Source organism: Pipistrellus kuhlii, unplaced genomic scaffold, assembly GCF_014108245.1.
Source record: "Pipistrellus kuhlii isolate mPipKuh1 unplaced genomic scaffold, mPipKuh1.p scaffold_m20_p_17, whole genome shotgun sequence".
Classification (NCBI taxonomy): Eukaryota; Metazoa; Chordata; class Mammalia; order Chiroptera; family Vespertilionidae; genus Pipistrellus; species Pipistrellus kuhlii.
This window is the reverse complement of record NW_023425482.1, coordinates 3,881,339-3,901,442: the sequence shown is the minus strand read 5'-3', so window position 1 is coordinate 3,901,442 and position 20,104 is coordinate 3,881,339. Positions and strand designations below refer to the sequence as shown.

The following is a 20,104-nucleotide window of genomic DNA, read 5'->3' as shown; positions in this document are numbered from 1 at the left end:
TTGACGAGAGAGAAACATTGATCAGTTGCTTCCTACACCCTCCCCCCACTGGGGATGTGCCCACAACCAAGGTACATGCCCTTGACCAGAATCAAACCTGGGACTCTTCAGTCTGCAGGCTGACACTCTATCCAATGAGCCAAACCAGCTAGGACTAAGTGCTTCCCTTTGTGGGCTATTTGCACAGTCTTATTATATTTGAGCCTGATTGCTATTGGTGACACTAGGAGGAATAGACCTCCAGGCAAATTACGGTAGCTGTGAGGACCAGCTGCAACTATAGTGGGAAAGCTGCTGTGCCGGAAACCCCTCTATGAAGCAGGACTTGCTTCACTAGGGCTATGGAGCTCACTGAGTCTTCCCCTTGAGTGTGTTGCCTGTGGATATGTAGAGTGCAATGTGGTATGGTTTGAAGCTGTCTACTGGATAAGCTGGCCCTTGGGTCTCTTGGGAGGTGCAAAGTCAGCCACTACCTGGGGCCACTTGGCAGGAGCTAGAGATATCTGCAGATTCTTTCTATTTATTTTGGGTTTGGAAGTGCCCAGGTGAGGTCCAGCTTTGAATTAAGGCAAGCTGGTGCTGCTGTAAGGTGTCAGGCCCTTTATTGATAAGTTTGGGGGTATGCTGATGCCAGCTGCTGCTTGTTTAAGAGATTTTAGCAAAGTCTAAAGCCTGAGCCAGGACAGGCCATTCATATGGAAAAGCTACTGCAAATATCTTGGGTGGGGCTGCAAACTGGAGGGGATGGGATCTCAGGGAATCATCAGGTTGATGGGGATTCAGATATGATTGCCAGTCAGCCCTGGGACAGGAAGGTCCCAGAACAGGAACAATGACTGCTGTGAGCACTTCCGTCTGATAGAAAGCTGCCCCTGAGTTCCTGCACTTCTGCCAGACAATCCAGTTCCTTTCCATGGGTCTGGGTCTCCCAACACTACAGCTCAGAGGAAGTAAGTCTAAGCAAATTCATGCCAGGCCTTTAAGATGGACACCTGGGCCTTCCTGGCAGCCTCTGTGTTCCTCAGCCACAATCCCTGCTGGTTTTTACAGCCCCAAGTTACAGGGACTTCTCTTCCCACTTCTTAAACCCTGGATAGGAGGTCTGGTGTGGGGCTAGGACTCCTAGCTCCTCAAGGGTGGCCTCCACAGGGATAATTTACTTCTGGATTAAGAAAAAAATGGCACACGTCTCTAGTTGGTTTGGCTCAGTGGATAGAGCATTGGCCTATGGATTGAAAGGTCCTGGGTTTGATTCCAGTCAAGGGCCTGTACCTCAGTTGCAGGCTTCTCCCTAGGCCAGGCCCTGGTCAGGGCTTGTGCAGGAAGCAACCAATCGATGTGCTTCTCTGACATTGTTTCTCTGTCTTTCTCTTCACTCTCTCTAAAAATCAATGCAAAAACATAATTGGATGAGGATTAAACAAATAAAACAAAACAACACAAAAACCGGCACACATGGGTGTCAGACCAGCCTGTTCTATGCCTCCATCCATCTTACCAGTCTCAATGTGCTTTCTTCTTTCCTTCTCTAGTTGTAGGGCTTCCCTTCAGCCAGTTCAGGTGTTCTGAATGATGGTTGTTCTGTATTTTAGCAGAGTGGTGCTGCTTGAAAATGCTATTCCTGGAGCATTTAATAAGCACATCCTCTTTGATCTAACTGTACACTTTCCAACCAGCCCCTCCCTTTTCACCTGGAGAAAACTCACTCAAGAGGTCAATAACTTGTTCAGGGCCATTCAACTATTAAGTTGTGGTTGGAACTCCATACCAATGTCCTCTCCAATAGAGAGCACTGGAAAGACTGCCAAACAGGTCAAATTTATGTTCCAGTAAAGAAAAGCTTCTAAGATATTAAATTTGAGAAAACATTCTCAATACATATCTAGGCCTGGTTCTCAGCACTGAGGAAGTCAGCATATGCCTGCAAGACTGACAAAAGGTTTCAGGAACCCCTCTTTGACCCCAAGCTTCTCTCTTCGAGGTCCCTTCCATCCAAGAGACAGACACTTGGTCAGGGTGGAAACACCAAAGGCCCTGACTGAGGGTCCTCACTGACCAGGTTAGCCAAGACTGAGGGCAGCTTCTCTTGATGAGAAGAAGGGAACAAGAATGGGGGCAGGGAGCTGAGGTGGTCCCAGCAGGAGGTTGGAAGCTATCACATGAGTAGATCATTTGGATGGGGGCTCCAGGGCATTGGACAGTTGGTCTCAGTTCTCTCACCCACCCACAAAAGGAAGGAATTTGCTAAGCACCTAACTGTTTCCTCCTTTGAAGACAAAACAAATCCCTTTCAGGAAGCCAAAGGCAAGCCAGGCAAACTGCCTGTGGGAATCTGTCTCCACTCTCAAGTGATCTCATCATAGATGTTCCCCGTCACCTGGCACTGTGGGTTAGGACACACACCTTCCCTTCCTGCAGGACATCCTCAACAGGTTCAGACCTACACCAGTCAGCACCATCTTGTTTGGCACCTGCTTGACTCCTTGGGGCCTCAAGCCTCAGACTTCAGCCTCCTGGCCCAGGTGTCCACAACTTCTCCAGGGCCACCCTAACACCCCCTGGGCTCTGCCCTCACCTCCACCACCTCCTCCTCACCACCTCCCTGTCTGCTCACCTTCTCCCTAGCTAGTGGGTCAGGCTTTGAGCCCATATATTGAGACCTGGGTGTGGGCGGGCTAGTCTCTTACCAACATCTCACCACCCTCCCAGAATATGAATGTCTAAGAGGCAGGGACATGATCACTATGCAGCTTTATGTCCTCTCGCCTCATTATTTGTGGTGGAAAGGTCACATTGCCATTACCAAATATTTACTAAGTGTACCGCCTCCTATGTGAAAGTGAACAAAAAGCCACACAACTCCTAACTGAACCGAGAGCAAGCTTTGTAAAACGTACTTCTACAAACTCACCATTTCTAAATCTCCATCAGCAACTGCTCTCAAAAGCTTTTCTACCTTAAAAAAAAAAAAAAAAAAGAATGTTAGAAAAATAAGTTTAATAAAATAATAAAAATAAGAAGCCCTGGCCAGGTAGTTGTTTGGTTAAAGCATCATCCCAATATGCCAAGGTTGCAGTTTTAAGCCCTGGTCAGAGCGCATACAAGAATCTACCCACGCCGAAGCCGTTTGGCTCAGTGGATAGAGCGTCAGCCTGTGGACTGAAAGGTCCCAGGTTCAATTCCGATCAAGGGCATGTACGGGTCTAGTAATAATTAATGTCGTTTTTAAACATTCGTTTAAAATCTTGCTTGGCGTTGACTTGTATTGACATAACCTTCAAACACGTGGTATCTACAGAACGTGTGAAGTGCAATTAACAAGTTTTGCTTGAAAAAGTTTGTGTTTGGTTTGGTTTTTGTTGCAAAACTAGGGCTAAGAAGATGGCGGATGAAGAGCATATTCGGCACTGCATGCTTTACGAGTTCCAATTAGGAAGAAAAGCAAGTGAGGCTGCAAAAAACATCTGTAGTGCTCTTGGTCAAGATGCAGTTAGCGCCAGAAAATGCCAGCGTTGGTTTGAGAAATTTTGCGAGGGAAATTTTTCGTTAGATGACAAGAGTGGTCGAGGCCGTGTGTCCAATTTTGATCAAGAAGCTCTTCAAGCTCTTTTGGTGCAAAATCCTCAAATTACCCAACAAGAGCTTGCGACAACTTTAAATTGTTCACAAAAAACAATTTCCAATCAATTGCGTGCACTAGGCAAAGTCCAAAAGTTTGGAAAATGGGTTCCTCATGAGTTGACTGACAACAACCGTAATCAAAGAGTCACAATTTGCAGTTCGCTCCTCTCTCGTCAAAACCGTTTGCCGTTTTTAGAGCAAATTGTTACCGGAGCTGAAGAATGGGTGCTGTATGTTAATTTGAAAAGGCGGCCTCAATGGTTGGACAAAAATGAGGCTCCGCAGCCCACGCCAAAACCTGACTTGCATGCGAAAAAAGTGATGTTGTGTGTTTGGTGGAATTTTAAAGGAATTCTTCATTATGAACTTTTACCATCTAACCAAACCATTACAAGTGCCGTATAGTGCCCAATTGGAAAGGTTAGCCCAAGCTTTAAGAGAAAAAGAACCCGCGCTGATTAATCGGAAGGGCGTAATTCTTCACCACGATAACGCACGACCGCATACTGTAAGAATCACTGCTGAAAAACTGCGCCAGTTGGAATGGGAAGTTCTCCCTCAACCTGCATATTCTCCTGATATTTCCCCTTCCGATTACCATTTGTTTCGTTCTTTGCAAAACTTTCTTCTTGGAAAAAATTTAATAATGAAGAATGCCTCAAAAATGCATTGACCGAATTTTTTGCATCAAAATCACAAGAATTTTACAACAGAGGGATTAAAATGCTTCCTGAGCATTGGGCACAAGTAGTAGAAAACAACGGCAACTATATTGTTGATTAAATTTTGTTGTATTGTTTAAATAAATTAGATTTAAAAAAGTATTAGAAAACGACATTAATTATTACTAGACCTAATACCTTGGTTGAGGGCACATCCCCAGTAGGGTGTGTGCAGGAGGCAGCTGATTGATGTTTCTCTTTCATTGATGTTTCTAACTTCTATCTCTCTCCCTTCCTCTCTGTAAAAAATCAATAAAATATATTTAAAAAAAGAATTTCTTCATTATGAACTTTTACCATCTAACATTACAAGTGCAGTGTATAGTGCCCAATTGGAAAGGTTAGCCCAAGCTTTAAGAGAAAAAGAACCCACGCTGATTAATCGGAAGGGCGTAATTCTTCACCCATGACCTCATAAATATGTCTCTCTCTCTCTCTTTCTCTCTGTCTCTACCTCTCAATAAATGAGAAAAAATATTTAAATAAACCACCTTTCTGAAAGCCTAGTAGCTTTCATTTGTTTCTTAATTTGGAGTCTTGATTCAATAGCTTTCAAATATATCCCTATAACTGCTCAGACATCCTAGAAAGTGCTGGTGTGCTCTGAACCCATCACCCTGCAAGGTCTATAAAACGACACTGCTATCATGTGGCAAAGTGAGATGATGGCCACCTTGAAGCACAAGCACTCCCTAGGCCAGCCACCTTCAGAACTACAATTATTCAGTCCTCATTATCTGCTAGCTGAGAGTACATACAGGGACATCCCTCCCAAGGATGATCCCAGGTCTCTGTAAGGCCCTAGAGAGTGCCTGTTGGTTTTCTTTGCTGTGTTTTTGCATTGGCCTAGCTTGCTGGGTTATCTCCATGGGCTGGTCAGGGCTTGAGGGTAAATGGGAGAAGGGGGTCTTAGGTAGAGTTAGTGAGGGTCCCCACCCACAGGGAATGAGCAGAAGAGTGTGGTGTGGCACATCCATGCAATGGTCTACTCTGTGGGCTGACACTGAACAAAATCTAAGATTAAATGCAAAAAACAAAACCCAGGCTATAAATCAGCTTTTACTAAACACAATGTGTGAGTGTATATAAATGTCTATATAAACTTTGTAAGGAGTTAGAAAGGACCCACCTCAGCTAACAGAGGTCTTATGGAGTGGGAGGTGAGGGCAGAGAAAATTCGCTTTGTAAAATGATCTTAGATCAGTGGACTATAGGTGACTTTACTTATACTTTTCTTAGGCTATTCTCTCTCTCACACACACATTGTCCACAAAGCAAAGAGCTGCTGAGGGAGCAGACCATGAAGGGCAAGCAGGGTGAGAACATCTGGGCTCCTCTCCAGGCACCGACGTTGGCCACAGCAGGCAAGGCTGTCCTGGTTATGGTGGTCAGGCCAACTAGGTGGCCCTCATCAGGCCCTCTTTTCTTTTCTTTTTCTCTCTTTTTAATATATTTTTATTGATTTTAGAGAGGAAGGGAAAGGGAGAGAGAGAAACATCAATGATGAGAGAGAGAATCATTGATTGGCTGCCTCCTGCATGCCCCCTATTGGGGATTGAGCCTACAACCTGGGCATGTGCCTGTTACTGGAATCAAACCCGGGACCCTTCACTCTGCAGGCTGATGCTCCATCCACTGAGCCAAACCAGCGAGGGCAAGCCCTGACTCTTTAACCAGAGCCATATGCAGGGCCTCGCAGCCCTTCCTCCCAGCTGGGGCCTCACCTCTCTGTAGTCTTTCTTGGGTTCCCTTTGTCTGGAGCTGACAGACACAGAGGAAGAGCTGGAGGCAGAGGACCTCTGACTGATGGAATCCATGAAGTGTTGAGGGGGTGGCACAGGGACCTGCAGCAACGGAGTACGACAAGAGAAGAGGCAGGTGAGAGCCAGAGAGGGTGCTCTGGTCATAAACAGAGCCAAGGATTACCGCCCTGTTCACTTACCACTGAAGACTGTTGTCTCCTTTCAAAGGACATGGGACGGGCTTCCATTATAGACAGAATCTAGGAGGACAAAGGGGACAAGCAAAGTACTGAATGAGATGGATCACCAAAGCATCACCCATAATACCCCACTGACTGCCCATCTCCTTGGAAAGGGAGACAGCTCAGCCACACCCTTGGAGAGACAGGGAAACCGCAGCCTGAGTGGAACTGCTCAGAACCAGAGTAAGTCTGGGCTTCCTCTTGCCGCACCACATTCCTGCTGCCTGGCAGAGGGGCTGGTGCTTCCCATGAACGGGCTCAGAGGACAAGAGAAGCCCAGCCACAGAAGGGGCCTCAAAGGCTGCCCTGTCTAGCCCCCGGGCTATTTGTCCACAGGAATGAAGTGTGGCCTCTTCACTGGCACCACGAGCAGCTCAGAGCAGACCCAAGCAGGCAGCTATCTCCTTCCCTCTGAGACCTCCCTTGGGAAAAGGCCTTTGGAAGAAGAAACCCTCAGCTCCGCCGGGCATCTCAGGCCACAGGCAGCACCCCCCAATCCATCAGCTGTGGCTGCTACAGAGCAGACCCTATGAGTGCACGGGAAGTATGGCCCAGGGGTCAGGAGCAGGGATTTCACCTTCAAAAACTGTGCTCCTGTAGATCTTATGTTAAGTGTTCTTGTCACACACAAACATAATAAAGATTAGAGGAAACTTTTGAAGGTGATGGATATGTTTATAGCACAGATTGTGGTGATGATCTCACCAGTATGTACGTCTCTCCAAATGCATCAAGTTGTGTACCGTCGTGCCTCATTTGATTGTGCTTTGCTATATTGCACTTCTCAGATGTTTCGTGTTTTACAAATTAAAGGCAAGACTCTCCCAAGAGCAAAAATTTATGACTCACTTTCCTGCGTGGTCTGGAATCAAACCTGCTATTTCCTAGGTGTGCCTAAACATGAAATATGTACAGCTCTTTGTATGTCCATCATACCTTAATAAAGTAGTTTAAAAACTGTGCTACTTGCCGAAACCAGTTTGGCTCAGTGGATAGAGCGTTGGTCTGCGGACTGAAAGGTCCCAGGTTCAATTCTGGTCAAGGGCATGTACATTGGTTGCGGGCATATCCCTAGTAGGGGGTGTGCAAGAGGCAGCTGGTCGATGCTTCTCTCCCATCAATTTTTCTAGCTCTCTATCCCTTTCCCTTCCTCTCTGTAAAAAATCAATAAAATATATTAAAAAAACACACACAAAAAACCAAACAATAAAACAACCGTGCTACTTCTAGAAAATGATATAAACTGTAAGGCTTCCCTAGAAGAGAGTCAGAAACTAAACGGAAGCCGAAAGCATCAAGAAACAAAAAGCAAGGCCTGTGCAGAGGGAGACAACAGGAGGCCTGTATTAGAATAGAATCATTTGCCCTAGCTGGTTTGGCTCAGTGGATAGAGCATCAGCCTGCAGACCAAAGGGTCCCAGATTCGATTCTGATCAAGGGCACATGCCTCAGTTGAAAGTTCCTCCCTGGCTCAGGCCCTGGTCAGGGCTTGTGCAGGAGGGAACCAATCAATGTGTTTCTCTCACTTCGATGTTTCTCTCTGTATTTTCCTCTCTCCCCCACTATCTCTAAAAATCAATGGAAAAATATTGGGTGAGGATTAACAACAACAACAACAAAACAATCCTTTGCCCTGACCAGTATTGCTCTGTGGTTAAAGCATTGTCTCGTGCACTGAAGGGTAAGTAGCAGGTTTAATTCCCTGTCAGGACATATACTCAGGTTGTGGGTTCAATCCCCAAATGGGGTGCGTATGGGAGATAAACAATTGATGTTTCTCTCTTATCTCCCCCTCTCATTGATGAACAATATCCTCAGGTGAGGATTAAAAAATAAAATACATAAAATGGAATCATTTCTGTGAGCCACAAATGTTCTATTGTAGACACATCAACCTGATGACCTGGGACCTTTCACTCACATGGCTCAGCTTCCTCTGGCCAGCTGGCCGACCACACTTCACTGAAGGCATGCCTTCAATCTGCTGGGAGATGAGGTACAAAGAAATGGTTTTTCTAAGCTGCAGACTCCTCATTCCCCACTCACTTATGAAGTGAGCACTTTTACATGTCAAAAACTGAATGCTAGTCCGGACTGGTTTGCCTCAGTGGAGAGAGCATCGGTCCCAGGTTCGATTCTGGTCAAGGGCATGCACCTTGGTTGCAGGCACATCTCCAGTAGGAGATGTGCAGGAGGCAGCTGATCGATGTTTCTCTCTCATTGATGTTCCTCTCTATCCCTCCCCCTTCCTCTCTATAAGAAATCAATAAAGTATATTTAAAAAACAAAAACAAAAGAAACAAACAAACAAAAAACCCCAAAGAAAAACACAAAAAAACTGAATGTTCCCAGACATTAACAAATCACTTTTGGAAGAAGTAATACCCAATGATGCTCAAAATTGGTCAAATCAGGATCAAGTTTTTAGGAGCTGAAGATAAAGTAAAATCCTTTACTGCTTCCATGTTCCACTCCCTTTCTCCACTTCTGCCGGTCAGAGTTACTCTCCCGTTTTACCCACTCCATTTGCTCATAAGGCAATAGCATTCAGAGGCTGGGGCAAACTCTGCTGGGAGTAGCTCTAAGAACACAAAGAACAACTCATCCTAATATATAAAAACCCAGGGTCCGTACTGACCGACTGAAGGATTGACTGAATACTGGAAGTCAGTCCTGCACTCAGTGCTGGGTTGCCATGGACCCAGCACTGACTGCTGCTGGTGCAGGCGTAGTGACCCAGCACTGACTGCTGAGCGGGCTGTGGATCAGGCCCAGAGAGAGGCCTGAAGAGAGAGGCAGGGTCTGATCCAGAGCCTCCGTGACAGCTGTTGATCAGCTGTTGCCTCTCTTTCTCTTCGGGCTTCACCAGCAGCCATACCTCTTTTTCTTCCTAGACCTCCAAGGGGGCTGCTGATTAGCCCTGCCTCTCTGATCAGGCCTGGAGATAGGCCCAGAGATGCTAACTGGCATAGAAACTGACCAATCAGAACCAAATCTGGGTGAACTGTGAGGAGCCAAAGGCTGCCTAGAGGAGGAGCTTTTGACGCCAACTGGCATAGAAACTGAACAATCAGAACCAAATTGGCTGGCAGGGGAGGGTAGTTGGGGGTGATCAGGCAAGCAGGGGAGGGCAGTTGGGGACAGGTGAGTGGTTAGGAACCAGCAGTCCCAGATTGCAGTAGGACATTCTCCAAGGGGTCTCTGATTGGACAGGGTGCAGGATGGGCTGAAGGAACCCCCCTCCGTGCATGAATTTCATGCCCCAGGCCACTAATAATAATATAAATAAGTAAAAACCCATTAACCATCAGGATCCAAATGCAGCAGAGAGAGTACAGGCCAAGTCCTGCCCTCAGGCACTAATGCAATTTGTCCAGCATAGCCAAGACCTAATCTGTAGACATTGATTTTCTTTTTAAAGTCATAGTCCTTTAAAAAACAAACAAACACAAAACACAAAAACATACACACACAAAAACAATCTACCTTTGGGTTTAATGCACACTTGAGGGGCGTTTCTTTCATTCTGTTCTGGATCTCTGTGGATGCTCCATTTTGTAGCAATGTCTCTATGATGCCCTGGTAACCCCAGCGTGCAGCTATGTGTAGGGGGGTGTCTCCTTTCTCATTACCAATATCTAGTTTGCATGATTGCACATCATAGTAGACCAAAGCCTTCACACACTGCAAAGAAATTGGGAGATGCCACATTATCTCACATGCTAAGCCCCAGGCAACATCTGTGTACTCCACAGCCTAGATCCAGGTCCCAGCTCAATCAAGGCTCCACTAACCAAGCAACTGCACAGTTACAGAGAGGGAACCCAGGGGCTCCAAATTACCTGATCAAGACACCTCGCTTTCTCAAAGAACTCAAGGGTCTGTCAGTTAGAAATGGCTAAATACATTGTGATGTATCTATGTGCAGAAAGAAATGACCACAACAGGCCCGAGACCACAGTCCCTTGAAAGGCCTGACTGCAAGGTTGGCCCATGACTTGCAGTATTCCTTGGAAGCTTGGATTTAGGTTGTGTCTAAGTCCTCTACCTGGTAAGAGGGGCTCACTGTGCCCAACCTGTTGATATGAACACCTGTTTTCTTTCTGGAAGTCTGACATTTTGGTACATGCCAGGCAGAGGGTGTTTACATGACCAGCCTCCAATAAAATGTGCCCTGAGTGGCACAATGAGCTGCCCTGGTAGATAATATTTCATAGGTATTGTCACAATCAATGGGTAGTCTTAAGAACTCTGATACAATACACATAATTGATTACTGCAGCGATGAAAGACAGGCCAGATCTATATTTACTGACCTAGAGAATTTCCATAATGTAGCATTAAGTTAGGAAAGCAAGCTGCATGAAAATGTGTAGGGTACGATCTCGTTTTTACACATCACCCACCCCACCCAGCTTCAACCCTATCTATAATAATAAAAGCATAATATGCTAATTAGACCAGATGGCCTTCTGGACGACCTTCTGGATGAAGCCGGGGCTATGAGGGAAGCCCGGGTCCCGGGGGCCTTCTGGTGGCCAGGGGGAAGGCCTACTCTTGCACAAATTTTGTGCATCAGGCCTCTAGTATATGTATAAAACTACTTGTATGTTACTATGAAGAGAAGGGGGAGGGAGAATAATTAGGAAAAAATAAAACACACTGTTAAATATTAAGTGAAAATGGAAATTATGAAATTCTTGGATATTACTATAAAAAAGTAAAAGGTAGAAATTGAATATGAATATAAGAGTCAGATGGTAGCAGGGATGAATGGAAATAATTTTATGACAGATAATGAGCAATCAAGTTTCAGGTTTATTTCAACCTATCATGTAAAATTTTTTAATTAAAAAAATTACACACCATATTGTCCAATAATTATCCACACAAAACACACTACACTAAACTAAGTAAAATTTCACATTTCTTCACGGAGAGAAAAGGTGAATACAGCCGGGGACAGCAAGCACCACTTACGTCTTCGTGGCCGTGAGTGCAGGCCAGGTGGAGGGCGGTGTTGCCGTTATTGTCTTGCACATCAGTGCTGGCCTTGTAGTGCAACAGCAGCAGCTTGCAAAGGGGAGGAGAAAGCAGGTAATAAGGGGGAGGTCACTTGCTTCTATTTTCAATCTTATTTACCCATTCTACAAATAAATGATATCACTCTCATCCTTCCTTAGAGAGAAAAATGTTTTGAGATATAAAAAAGTACAGCCCTCCCTCCCTCTACCCCCAGATTATCAGGACATTTTAGGAAAGCAAGTCCTAAAATGTTTGTTCTGATAACCTAGACCTCACAGTTTTGTCCGGGGTTGGAGGAGCCCAGACTCGCAGCCCTGCTGTGCAGCTGCAGCATAGCCAGTGGGACAGAGGAGCGCAGTCAGCACGACTGGAGTCAGTCAGAGCCCAGCTCATCTAGCACGTGCACTGGTGGCGCCGTCACCCCCTGCTCACCGTCACGCTCTGATAGCCCTTCTGACATGCAAGATGAAGTGGAGTTGACCCGTGATAGTCCATGGCATTCACCACAGCGCCTCTGGAAACCAGGAAGTCAATAAGGGATGCCTGCCCTACAGAACAGAAGGACTTCACAATGGAGAAAAACAAAAGGCTTTCAGACCCTAAGTGTGAAGTCACAACATTACTTTACCCTCTTGTTCCCTGGCATGAATCAAGTCAGACTCCACAGATTCTGGGCACTTCAGGGTGCCTCTTAAGAGGGACTTAGCTCCTTCTTAGCAAGAGAAGGTACTGGGAAAGAGCCTTAACACCCACAGAAGATTCCCTGGTTCATAAGATGAATACTGAGAACTATTAAAAAATATGACAAGAAGAGCCGAAACCGGTTTGGCTCAGTGGATAGAGCGTCGGCCTGCGGACTGGAGGGTCAGGGGTTCGGTTCCGGTCAGGGGCATGTACCTTGGTTGTGGGCACATCCCCAGTGGGGGGTGTGCAGGAGGCAGCTGATCGATGATTCTCTCTCATCGATGTTTCTGGCTCTCTATCCAACTCCCTTCCTCTCTGTGAAAAATCAATAAGATATTAAACCAGAAAAAAAAAAAAAAATATATATATATATATATATATATGACAAGAAGAAATGTTCTTACCTACCACTGAGTGAAAAAAGCATAGAATAGAACAGTATGACCCCCACAAGATCATATGCTTTATATTCATATACACACAAGCACAGGGAAATTCCAGATACTCATAAATAAATATTATATCTGGGAGACAGAAGGATGGCAGGTGACACTGGAGAAGATTGTGTTTCTACTTTGTGCACTTTAAAAGTTATTTTTTAAAAGCGGGATATAAGAAACCCAATTCTAAGATCATTCTCATAGCTCGGACTCAAGCCTTCCCTCCCTGTCCCCAACCCAGGACAGTGAGAACATGGATAAGCCCAGCAGCAGCACAGGAAAGCCTGAGGAACGTCTGCTATTCTCTTCCAGCTAAGCCATCAGCAGTGGCCCACGATACAGCCCTTTCCACACCCAACTCCACTGCACCTGTTGGCCAGGCTTCAGGCCTCTGCTAGGCCATCCTTGGCTCCATCCCTTTTCCTTGACAACCCTCAGAGGCCCATCCAAGACCACATACCACAGAGGGCAGCCACATGGAGTGGTGTATGACCCCTGTCATCTCTGGAGAATGGAGTGACGACTGAAGGATCATTCAGCCTCCTAAAACAGAGAAAAGATACAGAGAAAGACACCCGAGGAATGGCAGGGCAAAGCCTCCTCCTGACAGGGCTGGCCATGCCAAGGTCTTGGGACTGGAAGACAGAACTCAGGGTGTGATCCAAACTGGGTCTCTCTTATAGTGTCCTGGAGAGAATCCACTCCCTACTCACAGGGTGAGGGACTGAGGCATCTAGTGTCCCTGCTGGCCACCCCACTCCTCCAGGCCTTGACACCCAGCAAAACAACCTGAGGAAGTTAAGGGGAGACCAAAAAGAGTTTCTGGAGGAAGCTGGTGTTCCTCCCATCCTAAACACATTTGCCGAGGCTGGGCAGGCCCTATATCTGCCTACCCTGTATCCAGCCCAGCAGCATGCCAAGTACTTTTAGGACCTTTATTCCATCTAATGCTCCAAAGAGGCAGAGATGAGTGTCCCCACTTTATGGCAGAGGAAGCTGAGTGTATCCAGGATAAGTGCCTCATTCAAAATCACATGGCAAGGAAGTAGAAAAGTTCCATCAAAGCCCTGAGTATCCTGCTTCCTGGCACACAGAGCCTCTGTGCGACTCTCTTACCCAGAGACCAGTTTCTCACAGTCATCACAGAAGCACAGGGGGTGGCACATCTTTTGGATGGCATCTTTTTCTTGGTCTTCTTGGCTCAGAAGTCTTTCCACTTCTTTTTGGTTACCTGAAGCAATGTGCTGAGAAGTGATATCAAAGATACTATCAATATTGAGAAATTTGCTTTTTAAGGTGTGAATTTTTTGAGTGTTGCTGAAACACTAATATATGGATGGATGAATTGATTTGCTCTCTGAGATTTATTTCAAAATCATCTGGGCGGGTGAATAGGGAAAGGGGGTGAGAGTAGAGATGAACTAAGTTTGGGAGATGGCTATATGGAACCTGTCCATGACACTAATCTTTTACTTTTGTAGTTTGTAAATGTAAGAAATTTTCATAATTAAAAAATGACAACTGACAAAATTCCCAAAGCAACAGAAGTAGAGAAGCAATACATTCAGAATTCAGACTCTTACTAGAACAAGCCTCGGTTCTGTGCTCCTGTATCTGATAAACCTTAGCTTGCAGGGTGAGGGAGGAAACAGCTGCAATCAGCAGAAATCCCATCAAAAACCAAGACTGCAAGGTTCACTCCTGTGATTCCTGGATGTGTTCCCCCAGGAAGTGGGATGTTCTGGGGAGCACCCTGCCCCAGGAGGCGCTCTGGGCCTCCATGGAACCCACTCTGGCTCCGGTGACCTCTTGGGGCGATCTGCCCTCTCCTAGTACTCCCTTACTGCCCAGTGGGCACCTCGACAGCCTCCCAGCAGTTGAACAGATCTGAGCAGGTAGCTGGGTGCACGTTCTGCTACATGATCAAACCACCCCCAGGCAGTCCGCTCCCAGCCCAGGGGAAACACACACTTGAGATGTGGGGCTCCTGGAATGAGAAGAAGCATCCCCTCTGTGGGGCCTCCAGGGAGGTGCCACTGAACTGGCCTATGGACAAACTGTGTTTTGTCGAGTGGAAAAAGGATGGTTGGGGCAGAGAGTTCCACAGGTGGAGGCCCAGGGCCCTCGGTGAATCGTCCAGCAGAGCTATCACATAGCACACACTGTGCAGATGAGCACAGGCGCTGATTTCACCTGTAAAACCTCAGCATCCCTACCACCCCGAGCACAAGGCGAACTTCAGTGTTCAGCTATGTCAACCACCATGTGGATTCTGTAGAGATGCTGAAAGATGGCGTGCTCCTCACAAAGAACGACTTCTGGTGTCTTACCTTAAACAGGCAGTCAATGGGAGTTGAAGTCATCTGAGAGAGTAAGCTCATTCTCTGCTTAAGGAACAGTCTGTCACCAAATCCCTCGGACTCCTGCAGGAAAACCCAACAGTCTGTTTTATCCCTCGCTCCTCTTTCCCCCTTTCCCTGAGCCACAGAGCTGACCCTCATCAGGATGGGAGAAGGACTTCCTATCTGTCTCTCCAGAAAGTGGTAGCTCTGATGACCGTTTTTCAGGGGAGCTCTGGGAGAGCGGCGGCACACTGGCTGTGCAGGTGTAGAATGTGTCACCTCTAAGTGTGGAATGTTGCATGCACACACCATCCTCCTGCAGATGGAACCTGGACTGTGCTGGCCTCCTTCTCCTCTCAAGCTTCTGTCCCAGCCTGCACAGCCCTATCCCCTGCCATTTTATCTGCAGTCCACAGGCAGGAAAACCATCGGACAGATGGTCTATATTTCTCTGCCGGGAGCCGTAAGGAAAAAGTCCGGTCTCACTTCCTTGTCAGTTCCACTTCCTGGTTGAGCAAGAGGCCGCCAAGACTGTTATCCCTCACACATTGGAATAGTCAACCAGCTAAGAACAGGTACCCACCGCCCAGTCAATCACCTTGTGACAACCCCCCCTTTTCTTACCCCTCCCCTCCCAGCCTGAGAGCTTATAAACTGTTGTTCTTGAATAAAATTTTGAGGCTTGATCAGAACCCTGTCTTGCCTCTGTTCTTCGCGTTCCTTGTTTGCTTCATTCTCGTAGGTGATTTCCACGTGCCCTCGTTGTTGCCCCACGGGTCGGGGCATTTCTCAATGTCAACCAGCAGGGGAGGGAGGAGTCTTAGTTTTTGAACATATTTATTAAAATAGCAAACAATAGGACCACTGGCTCCAAGTCCAATAGGATACTGTGGTCTACCCAATTAATAAAGTTATGATTACCTAGATAAAAAAAATCTAATAATGTACCCTTACTTTATTTTTCTTTTTTCTTTTTTTAAAAGTATTTTATTGATTTTTTTACAGAGAGGAAGGGAGAGAGACAGAGAGTTAGAAACATTGATGAGAGAGAAACATCGATCAGCTGCTTCCTGCACATCCCCTACTGGTACATGCCCTTGACTGGAATCAAATCTGGGACCCTCCAGTTCACAAGCCGACGCTCTGTCTACTGAGCCAAACCGGCTAGGGCTATTTTTCTTTTTTATTGAACTTATTGGGGTGACATTGGTCAACAAAATTATATAGATTTCAGGTGCACAATTCTATAACAAATCATGTACTGTGTGTTCACTACCTCAAGTCTCCTTCTGTCACCATTTATTCCCCCTGTACCTTCTCCTATCTATCTTTATTTTATAAAATAATTTCTAGTAAGATACTTTAATAATGCTCAGTTGAGCACCTGCTACTAAACTGTCTAATGACAAATTAACTTCCTTAAGTCGTCTTTGGTGGTAAAGGGAATTTTTTTCCAGCGAGTTGCTGCCAGAAGAACTCACCAACCCAGATAAAACTTTAAGATAAGGCCGAAACCGGTTTAGCTCAGTGGTAGAACGTCGGTCTGCGGACTGAAAGGTCCCGGGTTCGATTCTGGTAAAGGGCATGTATCTTGGTTGCAGACACATCCCCAGTAGGGGGTGTGCAAGAGGCAGCTGATCAATGTTTCTCTCACATCAATGTTTCTAACTCTATCCTTCTCCCTTCCTCTCTGTAAAAAATCAATAAAATATATTAAAAACACACACACACACACAAAAAAAAACAAAACTTTAGGATAAGGCTTACAGGTCCAGCTAAAGTTAGAGCTGACAGCATTTTGAGAAGTAAATCATTTCTGGGGTCTACTGTCAAGACTGCCCTCAGAGGATTAACTTGGCAAACAAACACCAACACCTCTAAGACAGTAAGCTCATTCTCTGCTTAAGGAACAGTCTGACAGCATTAGAACCACTTTAGCTCTCCCAGCTGTTATAAGTTATGAGTACTCTGTAGGTTTTTTTTCAGTGATTTATAGCTGAGTAGCTTAGGGTCAGAGAAACATCAAAGACATTACTGTCCAGGTAAATTCAGTGTTCTTTCCTCGACTCTGGGGAATTATCAAGGGCAGCAATGAAGAGAGGCAAGACTTCTAGGACTGAATCTTCAGGGGAAAATGAGCTGCCAGAAGACATAGCATAAGAGAGAAGACCTATTTAGGAATGGGGTGAACACTACTTATTAGAAACCTGATCAAGTGAGAAAAACCAGAGCCTGAAAAGCTAGAGCAGAGGAGGTTACAGATGCTTCCAGGTTCTCTCTCTTGGCTTTTCATCCCATTAATGTGTGTTTTAAAAAAAATATTTTTATTGATTTTAGAGAAGAAGGGAGAGGGATAGAGAGATAGAAACATCAATTATCAGAATAATTGATCAGTTTGCTCCTGCTTGCCCCCTACTGGGGAGAGAATATTAAAAGCAGCAAGAGAAAAACAGTTAATTACCTACAAGGGAGCACCCATACGACTATCAGCTGATTTCTCAACAGAAACTATGCAGGCCAGAAGGGAGTGACAAGAAATATTCAAAATGATGAACAATAAGAACCTACAACCAAGATTACTCTACCCAGCAAAGCTATCATTCAGAATTGAAAGTCAAATAAAGAGCTTCACAGACAAGAAAAAGATAAAGGAGTTCATCAACACCAAACCAGGATTACATGAAATGCTGAAGGGTATTCTTGAAGGAGAGGAAGAAGAAGAAGAAAAGTAAAGGTAAAAATTATGAACAACGAAAAGACATCAAATACATACCTATCAATAAGTGAATCTAAAAATCAAGTGAATAAAAAATCTGAAGAACAAAATGGACTGGTGAACATAATAGAATCAGGGACATAGAAAGGGATTGGACTAACAATTCTCAGGGGGAAGGGAGTCTGAGGAGTGAGGGAAGAGATTGGACAAAAATCTTACACCTATGGATGAAGACAGGGGCGGGGGTAAGAGCATGGGGTGGAGTTGGGAATCAGGTGGAGGGAAGCTATAGGGGAAGAGGGGGGAAAGAGGAACACCTGTAATAATCTGAACAATAAAGATTATAAAAAATAAAAAAATAAAAAGATCCTCAAAATTCACATAGAAATATAATTTCCTCTCCTTAGCCAAAGCTCACCAACCAACCAAGAAAGTAATAATAAGGTCACTGAGTCCTAAAATTGCATACATTAACCTCATTTCCTGCCTATATGGTCAAGATATCCGAAGTCATTGTTTCTAGCTTCCCCTCTGCCCATGTGCTTTTGAGGATGCCGAGGATCAGTGAAGTAGGATATAAACAATGTAAGTCCGGATGAAAATGCACAAACTTTCACAGCCAAATCTGGTTCTCAGTGTGCAGTGTGCTGGGTTGCTTTCCGGGCTCAGGGCCTGTAAACAGCTGAGGCCCCATTCTAAGGAGACCATTTAAAAATTCACCCTCCATACCAACCTCAAATGTGCAATGACACGCCCCAAAGACAGACCAAGGTAGGAGGGGATCTTACCAGCGGTTTAACAGAGAGGCTTCCTTGCCGAATATATTCAATTGCAGCTTCAATTGAGGTCAGGCAGTATCCCAATTCATCTTTTGTCGAGTTGCTAAATCTAAAGTTTTTGATATAACTTAAATTTGCCATCCTAACAAAAGGGAAAAAAAAATGTTTTATTCTTGTATACAAGTAACACTTGCAGAAACAATGCCATTGGCTTAAGTGACTGAACTTGGTTAGCTCCAGGAACACTGATTGCTAACACCTCACTCTCTATTCAGAGTGTGTGTAATTAGGAAATAAATAAAACTACTTGTTATTTTCCTGGAATAGGCTTAAAATATATATATATATATATATATATATATATATATATATATATATATATATATATATATATTATTGATATTGTACAGAGAGGAAGGGAGAGGGATAGAGAGTTAGAAACATCGATGAGAGAGAAACATCCTGCCTCCTGCACTCCCCTACTGAGGATATGCCCGCAACCAAGGTACATGCCCTTGACTGGAATCAAACCTGGGACCCTTCAGTCCGCAGGCCGACACTCTTATCCACTGAGCCAAACTGGTCAGGTAGGCTATTTTTAATTTTTATTTATTTTTAAAATTGATATTTAGAGAGAGAGGGAGGGAACATGTGAGATCGAACCATGGATCAGCTGCCTCCTACATGCTCCCTCCAGGGAATTGAGCCCGAAACCTGGGCATGAGTCCTGATTGAGAATTAAACCGGCAACCTTTCAGTGCACGGGACGATACCCAACCAACTGGGCTGAAATAGGCTATTTTTTTTAGAAAGCTCATTATTATAAAGTGAGCTGTGAGTTCCTTTGGGACCACACAGCTTCCTGCTTAGCCACTGACTAGCTGTATGTTCCAGAATGAGAAACGTAAGCTCTCTGGACCTCCATTTCCCATCTATAAATGGAATGAGAGCCACTCACTGCCAAGTGAAGGTGGAGCAGGCATAGCACCTGTCTCATGAGAGGTGCTCAATTTCCTACCCTGTTTCCTCGAAAATAAGACCGTATCTTATATTAATTTTTTCTCCCAAAGTTGCGCTAGGTCTTATTTTCAGGGGAAATACGGTAGTTATACTTAAACTGCCATTTCAAAAACTATTTTAACAAAAAATATTACCAATTAGGAATCTCTGTTTTCACAAGCAAGTATAACAGGACCGATAGCAGATCATCAGCACACATAGTCTCCAAGTTAACTGCAAGGGGAAACATGTTCAAAGTCATCATGAGACTGAAATGGACCAATAATCCTCTCAACTCCTCATCACAATTCAATCCCAAAACCACAATCCAGTAAGATTAAACATTAGAAATTCGATTGCACAATTTCCTTTACAGTGTCCTGAACAGATGTCAGGTTCAAGGGGAACACAAACGCCTAGCACTCCCATAACATGTATTATACAAGACAAGGGAACTCCAAGCAAACCACCCCTCGCCCCCTTCCTGGATGGGCAAAAGCCCAGGGAGTCAGTGATAGTGGACAAAAAGCAAAGGTGTGCCCAGAGCCACTGCTGAAAGCCTCTTCCCTCCTGAGATCATTTCTGGCTTATGCACTGTGGAGTCCAATGCTGAAGTAGCTATTTTTTTTTTTTAATCCTCACCCAAGGACATGCTTGTAGAGAGGAAAGTATGCCACATACACCACATTTTATTTCATTTAATTTACTTTTAAAATCATTCCCTATCTGCATACACAAACCTGCCTCATTATTTTTTTCTGGGTTATTTTGTTTAACTTTTATACTGGAAAA

At 45.0% G+C, this 20,104-nt stretch overlaps 1 protein-coding gene across 1 annotated transcript in view; it reads right to left on the bottom strand.

Annotated features, from left to right (window-relative positions):
- The window catches only part of ANKRD27 (ankyrin repeat domain 27), a 65,665-nt gene that overhangs the window by 19,342 nt on the left and 26,219 nt on the right, over positions 1-20,104 (bottom strand). The window contains 11 exon segments of the mRNA XM_036440852.2: positions 2,912-2,956; positions 6,068-6,187; positions 6,286-6,345; positions 9,814-10,011; positions 11,308-11,400; positions 11,785-11,900; positions 12,937-13,019; positions 13,593-13,720; positions 14,807-14,899; positions 18,323-18,455; positions 19,468-19,546. Coding sequence (XP_036296745.1) covers positions 2,912-2,956; positions 6,068-6,187; positions 6,286-6,345; positions 9,814-10,011; positions 11,308-11,400; positions 11,785-11,900; positions 12,937-13,019; positions 13,593-13,720; positions 14,807-14,899; positions 18,323-18,455; positions 19,468-19,546 — 1,148 coding nt within the window.